The sequence below is a fragment of the Pocillopora verrucosa genome, chromosome 11 (assembly GCF_036669915.1).
Source record: "Pocillopora verrucosa isolate sample1 chromosome 11, ASM3666991v2, whole genome shotgun sequence".
NCBI classification, from domain to species: Eukaryota; Metazoa; Cnidaria; class Anthozoa; order Scleractinia; family Pocilloporidae; genus Pocillopora; species Pocillopora verrucosa.
The window spans coordinates 15,364,887-15,373,665 of NC_089322.1; the positions used below are offsets into that span (position 1 = coordinate 15,364,887).

At 41.0% G+C, this 8,779-nt stretch overlaps 2 protein-coding genes across 2 annotated transcripts; both read left to right on the forward strand.

The window, feature by feature from the left end:
* The first annotated feature begins 3,143 nt into the window (after window positions 1–3,143).
* On the forward strand, window positions 3,144–4,280 carry LOC131789946 (uncharacterized). The gene is made up of 2 exons (XM_059107130.2): window positions 3,144–3,255; window positions 3,685–4,280. Exons 1-2 carry the CDS (start codon window positions 3,144–3,146, stop codon window positions 4,278–4,280), a joined length of 708 nt encoding a protein of 235 aa, XP_058963113.1.
* A 1,053-nt stretch (window positions 4,281–5,333) lies between these two features.
* Window positions 5,334–8,557, forward strand: LOC131789920 (endonuclease domain-containing 1 protein-like). Its single transcript, XM_059107108.2, has 3 exons — window positions 5,334–5,563; window positions 6,782–7,129; window positions 7,756–8,557. Exons 1-3 carry the CDS (start codon window positions 5,458–5,460, stop codon window positions 8,346–8,348), a joined length of 1,047 nt encoding a protein of 348 aa, XP_058963091.1. The 5' UTR covers window positions 5,334–5,457; the 3' UTR covers window positions 8,349–8,557.
* The last annotated feature ends 222 nt before the right edge of the window (window positions 8,558–8,779 follow it).

Below are 8,779 nucleotides of genomic sequence, written 5' to 3' on the forward strand. Positions count from 1 at the left end.
ATTCATCGTGGTGAATAACAATAAAAGCTAAGTTTTTCGTCTTCTTCAGGCGATGAGGTCGACTGGTCATGCGTGATCTTATGAAGCATGATGCTTTGCTGTGATTAGTTGTTTTTCAACAGCTCTGATTGGTGCATTGCGATCCTTGCTGTTCACTTAGTGATTTGCTCCCTCGGCGGTCCGCTGTCGCACGGCTCTCCTGTTGTTTGATCGTGGGCATCTACGCTTCTGGAATTTCTCTCTCACCATCCCTGTTGATGTTGTTAGGGTGAAGTCACGATCAATAAACTTTACTTTGTTCCAGGGGGACTTGTATCCGGTGTTTTGGGCATGCTCTGAAACAGTGGAGGTCTCGATACCGGCGAGCAGGCGTTAGCGTGATGCTGTTTGCAAGGCTTGGATCGTTCTCGACTTTCTGCAGTGCGGCTTCTACAACGGCGTCGATAGGAACGTTGGTAAACAGCGATTCTACGTCGAAAGATACCATGATCTCGTTGTCTAGGATAGTTTCATTGCTGACGGTGGATACGAAGTGGGCTGAACTTGTCACCGTGTACTCTGACTTTCCTGTTAAAGGAGACAAGATATTGGCTAAGTAAGCGGATAAATCATATGCACCTTTGCATATGATTTACTTAGCCAGACCGCACCACGCTAACGCCTGCTCAGGTCGCTGACCTTTTGATGTCATATCGAGATTCACGTACTTCCAGTATAACGGATCGATTTACGAGCAAAAAGACGGCGCCACTGCACAGTGTTTACAGTGTTATCTGTTCTGGTTTCTAATGGTTATCCTTTTTCTTCCTTGCAGAAACTAACCAAGACCGGAAAACCGAACAACAGTGCCGAACCCGCCAACGAGTTCAAAGCGACTACGGTTTTACCTTATGTCAAAGGTCTGTCCGAACAGCTTTGCCATTGCCTACAACAACATGGCGTACGCGCTGTTGTCAAGTCGGAGACTACGCTAAGATCTCAGTTAGTACGATCAAAAGACTTTCTCGACACGGCTAAACAAGATGGCGTAGTTTGCAGGATTCCCTATGAATTCGGGGATGTGTACATCGGAGAGACTGGAGACCTATGCAAGACAGAATTAAGGAGCACGATTGAGACATTCGACTCGCCCGTACCGAGACCTCTGCCGTTTCAGAGCATGCCCAAAACACCGGACACAAGCCACTCTGGAACAAAGTAAAGTTTATTGATCGTGACCCTTATTACTACACGCGCAGGGTCAAAGAGGCAATTCATAGAAGACCTCACCCTAACAACATCAACAGGGATAGCGAGATAGAAATTCCTGAATCGTAGATGCCCACGATCAAAAAACACAACAACAGGAGAGCCATGCAACAGCGGACCGCCGAGGGAGCAAACCACTCAGTGACTAGCAAGGATCGAAATGCACTAATCAGAGTTGTTGAAAAAAACAACTAATCACAGCAGAGCATCATGCTTTATAAGAACACGCATTACCAGTCGACCTCATCGCCTGAAGAAGACTAGCAGTATGCAGCCGAAACGTCGCAATCTACATCACACGTGACTACATCGTGAGAATTCATTAACTATTTAATAATACGTTGTCAGAAATAAGAGTCGCAATCAAATATGATTGGATTATGAACCCTGACTCGTAAAAAAACTCCTCACAACTTTTAACATCAAACAGGTCATCTTGACCTTTATTTCATAAGTTACCTTAATCTTTGCTAGGCGCACTGTTTCCTAAATTTGGTGTTCGCAAAGATTTTCCTTTCACTTTAAATTGCGAGTAACCTTATTATTAAGGATGAAAGAGTCCGTCTATAATGTTTTATCATCACTCGTTGTTATTGAGGTAATAATCTCCATCGTTGCGGCCTACAGATTACACATGGAGAGTAAAAGTAAGCGATACGATTTTGAATATTCCTGTGAAGCTTTCATTTATTAAGAGATAACATAAATTTGGAGCGCTGAGCATTATCAAGACAGTTTTCCAATCCAAACTTTCTCTCTTAAAAAGGCAAATCCATTTTAGCGCCAACAACAATTCCAAATTGAGTTATGCTAAAAAAGTAAGATAACCAAGAGAAGATTTCTGAAATGTCAGATGAAGAGGGTTGTAGTGTAATAGAACACGTGCTAGGATCATATCAGCTCGAAATCTTACGCTAAAGGCATTCGCTGTTCATTAGGTTTCTTTTTGTTTATAATGCTTCCCTTTAAAATGAAATTCCTTTACCACTGCTGAACAAAATAATTGCAACAGGTAGAGGAGCAATCATCAATCAGTGAATCTCTCGGGCCACTGATGTATCTCTGAGAAGCCAACATCGGCTAACTACAATGACGTTTTAAGTTATAAATACTCTCTTCTACGGACAATTGAACTATTTTTCGTTTGCGGTAGTTCTGTGCATGGTTTTGGTTCTTTTCAGTGAGTTGGACGCTCACAAGACTTCAATAGATAAGCTCGTGATGATCAGCGAAAAAAATAAAAGGTGGAAAAGTAAGAATTAAGATTCAGCCCTGAAAAATATCCACAATTTATTTCGTTACCTTCTTATCCATGCACATTTTGGACTGATGATATTCAACGCATCTGTACGACAGCTACAATTATTAACGTCCATCTGCTTTGTTTACTGAGAAGTTTGGATAAAAGTCTTGAATAACTTGTGTGATATATTTGCTGACAATCTTTTCTGTTCAATTAGTTTTAAGTGAGCATCGTTCCCGAAAAAGAATCCGCATTTTTTGACATTGAAGCTGTAAAACTGTCAGCTTACGTTCGTTTTTGTATGTCCTGTTGGTCCATCCGACGATATTCGGCGATATTTGATTAGTGCGAGTTGCTCTGTAAGACATAAAGCTTCGTTCTGTCAATATGTTGTCTCTGGTACAAGTGTGATTTCTCAGGTCTCAATTTTACTTCGTCAGGTGCCAATGGTCGTGCAGTCCTAAGAAACAGCACTGAGCAAGAGGAAAACCATATCAAATTATTCCGGAGATCTGTTCATGATCCTTACCAGGCTTGCTTCAGACAATTCTTTGTGAATAACCAACCTCCAGCAGGTCTCCGAAAAAATCTGAACACCATAAGATACATCTGCCGACAAATAGCAGGTAGTCAAGATGTCTTTTACGCCACAATGTTCGATGAAAATCAGGGAATTGCGGTGTATGCCGGGTACAAGTTGGATCAAGGAACAATTAACTTTGGTCAGGCGCCAGGGGGAACAAGAGGATGGAAGAGAGAACCAGGTAGGGATGAAGGAACTATCGTTGAGAAAAATAATTGCTCAAGGTGTAGGATTCTTTTTGCAAATTGTGACGATCCAATACACTGAATTTTTTGAGGAATAGGGATTGGAAATACCCCCCCCCCCATCTCCCGCGTCCTTCTTCGGTCTATTATCGCCGATGATCTGTGAATATCTGACTTGACAGTAGGGAGGGTGCCCCTGGCATTTTGACGTTGAAAGGTTATAGCTCTAAACACTTAATCTGCCAAAATAAGAGGATCTTAAATGTTCGTTCGTGAAACGTAAAACTGTAATTTTGATAAATACAGTTACCTGGATGACATTGTTACCATCACATGAAAAGATATAAGTGCAATGTTTACTCATGTTTTTGGAGCAAGCCGAACTTAGGTATGATAAAATGACATATCAAACTTGACTCTTTAAGGTATACTGAGGCAAGGCAGCGACAACATTTACCAGAATCAACCGTTTCAAAAGGGTCACTTAGTCCCAGCAGAAACTTACTCGAGCTCTGAAGAGCGCTTATGCTCAACCTACAGACACACAAACGCCGTTCCACAAGTAGGAGCTTTTAACGGCGGTCAGTGGTCCCAGTATGAAAGGAAAATACGAATTTATGCCCAAAACACCTGTGTGCAGAACAATAGAGTGCTCTTTCTGTTAACTGGCACTTCTTTCGTTCAGGTTCAGAACAACCAATTGCAAGTAACACTACTACAACCTAACCAACTAGGTCCAGTCCAAAATTACCCATCAATTACTATCCCCATTTCGATGTGGACCGCTGGTTGTTGCGTGGCTCCAAATGGCCAGGCAGAGAGTTTTGCGGTGATTGGAAATAACGATGCAAACCAGCTACCCTTCATAAGTCAGATAAGCCTTGCCCAGCTTCAAAACATCCTCACAACCGATGTCACCCGAAGTGGCTTAGGTGGACCTGAAGTGAATCTGTTTCCAGGACTTGCAAACTGCGTGAATAACAATGCTGCACAGCTTCCTCAAGCAGCAGCGGGTGGATAGAACAAAAAAAGAAAGTCATTTAAGAGTACGGCTATCGATCGTGGTGAAATAAATTATTATAAAGCATTTGTTGCTTGTCTTAATTTATAGTTTCTTCCCAAGTGCATACAAGACTTCCTCAGGCAATGGGTTCGACTTATTATGTGTTTCCTTAAACTAAGTGGGCACTATGCTCCGCTGTGATTGGCTGGTTTTAGTGTATTTCGAATATTTGTCCGCCTTCGTTTCGTTCTCCTGTTTTTGTATTACTTGATCCTTAGCATCGATTGCTCGAAAAATTTAGATACCACTGTTACTTGCTTTATATTAATCAATTTCCGGGTATTTACCGGGTTTCTTGGCCGCAGAAAAGTTTATTGCATATGGCAACCACAGAAGCTGAACGACAGCTCAGAATAAACGTATATTAATTTTAATATGCTACTCCCTTTTACCTTAAGGTCTTCCCTTTCCTAATTACCACTTGGATGGCCTGATAGCCGTTTACTATAGTCATAACTTATTCAAAGCTTTGCGTTGTTTATGATGTAAGGGTACAGTGATGATAACACAATAAAAAGTATTAAGAAGTATGAATTTGCAATGTAGATCGCAACAAACCTCATCTTTGTTTATAAAAGGCACAAAGGAACAAAGAAAATTAATATCTGGTTATGCAAACCTCACGATAAGTCAAAAACCAATAACTAAGATATTAAAAGTATCTTAACAGACACCAGCCTTGTTCTTGAAAAGTGATGTCTCGCTAGATTACTTTTGACGGATTCTTAAAAGGTTTCACCGGTGATTTTTCAATGCTAAAATTCCATTTTGGAGAATTTTTAAAAGAATTTTCATCAATAGTTCCAAGCTTCATTTAGCATTTTTTTTAACATTGCAATCTTAAGCAGGAAGGTTTAATTTCTTACTGATGGTGAAATTCATCATCTGAAGGAGATTCTCCTGACGACTGTCGCCAATGATTCATCGAAGTGTAATGTTTCAAGAGGCTTACAGCATTACGATAGGAGATGAGTTAGGTGAACTCGAGTCCCATTGGATTGGCATTTTCGGTGGAAAACCTAGATATCCTTTCTCATAATCTAGTCGTACGCGGCGTTTTGTTTAAGTTTCGAGGAGGTTTCGTTACCTATTTATTGTTGAAAAAGTTTTGGAGAATTTCTCATTCTTGCGAACGATGAAGGAATCTGTCACGAAAGTTTTATCGTCTCTGATTGTTATTGCCTGGGTGTCATCAAATGTGGAAACCACTGAATGCAGGTTGAACAAGAGCCACAAGAAAAGTAAGAGGAGAAATTTGTTTTTTTTGTAGGAAGGAAATTTGTGAAGCTGCTGTTTCATGGCAAAATTTGCTTTGTGAAGATCTCTTAAACTTTGAATCTACATGTAACTATCATCGCCGAGTTATTCCAGGACACTGATTGAATTTCAGTGACATTTACTCTCTTGTTTTACTTTTAATTTATAGTTAAATATGGTTGGGATACTACCGGTTATAAACTTTCAATATTATTCTCATCTTTATTATTTGATGTTATAAGGTTCTATGAGGTATCACAATTTCCTACCACAACTTAATATTTTATGAAAATGGAAAAAAATTGTCCATCATTCAAGATCTGATTTTTATTTCATAACTGCCAGATATTAAGTAAATCTCTAGTAGCGAACTGCTTTTGTTCGTAGAAGAACGAAAAGACACCTTATTACGCAATTACCTGATTGACTTTTGATGAAAGGCGAAAACATACGCTCCCTCGTAATAATAATAACAAGTATCATTACATATTGTAGATATCAGGGTAATGAAGTCGTGACTATGATGATATCATTTCACTGCAATACACTGATTTCATATCACTTTTTGAATTGAGTTGTCCAATCAGAAAGACTTTCTTGCTAAGCCACTTTGATAATTTGTATTCTCATAATTAACGTTGACGCTAAATTGGATCGAAAAAGCTTTTTCTTTTCAGTTTTGTCAACCATCTTACACTGTTTACTTTCGCTCGTTTCTGACTTTACTCTCGACAATTCAGCGTAACCCGTTCTGTTTCACGATCTATCAACTCTTTTCCATTCTGACTTTAGGTTACAAAAATGTTACACTTACTAGATAAGGAGATCCACACCCATGTACGAAATTTAGTGCGGGTTGTCAAGGCTTGCACACTTTCTACAAAGATTCGTGGGCTCTGATTTCCTTTCAAACGTGGGTTACTTGACAATCATTCCCCTCATTCCCTTCGCGCTGGACGCCCTAGAAATACCTGTTTAGATACACCATTGTTCGCAGAATTGATTTTTTTTATTTCATGCAGCAATGCATCCTGCTACAATCTTCGAAGATACTTAAGCGTTAGCGAAATAACAACTTGCTTGATAAACAGCTAATAATATAACAAAATAACAAAATTACTTTTGAGCATAGAAACGCTTCACGGCAATAAACCCATGAAGATAACGGACCCATATGTAACTTAATATTCATCTTTCAATAGGAAATGATTATTCAAACCGCACCAACAACAGATCTTACGAAGCCTTTATCGAGGATGATGCGCAGACTCGAGCAGTGCCTGCTCCACTCTTGGTCTTCACTAATCCTCACCAGCCTTGCTACACTCAATTTTTCGCTAATGGAATCCCACCCGTAGGTCTGCGAACGGGACACAATTTAGGGAATATAAAATATATTTGCCAGCAATTTAGTGGTGTAGTTTATTACGCAACGATGTTTGACGAAAGGCAAGGCATTGCTGTGTTCTCAGCCTACGTATTGACACCAACAAACGTGAATTTCAACACCAATAATCTTGCTCGCCAGCCACATTGGAGGCGATCAAAAGGTAAATACACGGAAATTAAATGTAAAAGGTGATATTGGTCGGCTTTTCAGTAAGCAGGTCTCTCTCCCTGACCCCCTACTCGTATCACCTCATTTTCTGATTTTCCCGCAAAAATGTGCTTTTTTTTTTCTTTTTATGTCTGTTCGTTCCTCCGGTCGTCCATACGTGTGTCTATCTGCCTGTCCACCTGTCAGTCTGTCTGTCTGCCGTCTGAGCGTCTGTCTGTCTCTCCATTTGTCCATCTGTCTGTGTACTGTACGAGTGTCTGCCTACTGTGTCTGTCTGCTGTCTGAGTGCCTGTCTGTCTCTCCATTTATCCATCTGTCTGTCTGCTTTCTGAAGAGGTTGGGTTTTTGTATGTCGGGAAAGACCTTGACGATACTTGATTACACTGTTTCCTGACCGTCCCATACTCTTCTGACAAATAGAGACTCGAAATCGTCTGTCTTTGTGGCCATCTACCAGCCCGATTGTCTCGCTATTGGTAGGTCTATTTGTAAGTCCTTCTCTAGGTCCGTCAGTTGGTATTTTCTCCATCTGTCCGTTCGTCTGTGCTGCCTTTCTGACTGCATGATGGCGTCTGTTGGAGAACTAACCTAATCAGTAACTGTATCCTCACATTCAAGGTATAGGCACACATGGAAGCACTCCAATATATCAAACTCAGGGTCAGCAAATCGACAAAGGTCACCTCGTCCCTGGGGCCACATACTCCAGCACTAGAGACAGCGCTTGTTCCACTTATGTCTACACCAACGCTGTACCCCAATATCGTACCTTCAACCGCGGCTTATGGGCTCAGTTTGAGGCGAGGATACGAGCGTTCGCTCCGCAATGCACGGGCAATGGCGGACGTTTGTACCTGTTGACAGGTGCCTCGTTCCTTCACATTCAAACCACCGCTCCAGGAGTGAACGCACCTCCTGTGGCCCAGTTGGGTCCAGCAGGGAGGCGCAACGTTTGTCCAGCGATATCTATTCCAAATTCGATGTGGACCGCTGGCTGTTGTGTGCTTCCAGGTGGGGTGCGAAGCTTTGCAGTGTTTGGGAACAACGTACCAAACGCAGCGCAGAGCTTGACTCAGCAAATGCCCGTTGCATCACTAGAAAACATTTTATTGCAAGATGTTGTGCATCACGGCATGGGGGGACAACCGTTCAGCCTCTTTCCCGCATGGAATGGAGCTTGCTCACTGTCCCACAATAACGTAGTGATATAAGAAATCGCCACGGCAATTGTAGTTGAAATATAGAGCGACTATTTATCTATTCGGAAATAAAACTGAAAAGAAAGTGAAGTAATAAAGTCACACAGACAACAGGAAAGCAAGATTAGGACTTGCCGTGTCGTATTTAGTACACCTCATTGCTTGCTTCATGTCAGAGGCAGTAAACGGGTCATCAAGTAAGTAAGTCACGGTGTTAAAAAATGTTGCTAATATCTATTCCCTGAAATAAATATCTAGAACGTTTCAATTCTCGCACAGATTGAAATTTTTGGGCCAAATTTGATCCAATTGCACATGTCCGACATTTGACCCCTGTGTTACGTCAATGACAATTGAAACTTCATGTTTTCTAAAACATTTTAATTATATACGTCTTCAAACAATTCAGGGTTTTATTCCTTTGATTTACGGGACTCGTCGCG

Bases quoted from the DNA above. Each gene is read 5' to 3' on its own strand.
- LOC131789920 (XM_059107108.2), top strand. From the start codon at position 5,458: ATGAAGGAATCTGTCACGAAAGTTTTATCGTCTCTGATTGTTATTGCC. The intron at 5,564-6,781 runs GTAAGAGGAGAA...ATCTTTCAATAG, and splicing joins GAACAAGAGCCACAAGAAAA to GAAATGATTATTCAAACCGC. The intron at 7,130-7,755 runs GTAAATACACGG...CTCACATTCAAG, and splicing joins ACATTGGAGGCGATCAAAAG to GTATAGGCACACATGGAAGC.
- LOC131789946 (XM_059107130.2), top strand. From the start codon at position 3,144: ATGTTCGATGAAAATCAGGGAATTGCGGTGTATGCCGGGTACAAGTTG. The intron at 3,256-3,684 runs GTAGGGATGAAG...TGACTCTTTAAG, and splicing joins AGGATGGAAGAGAGAACCAG to GTATACTGAGGCAAGGCAGC.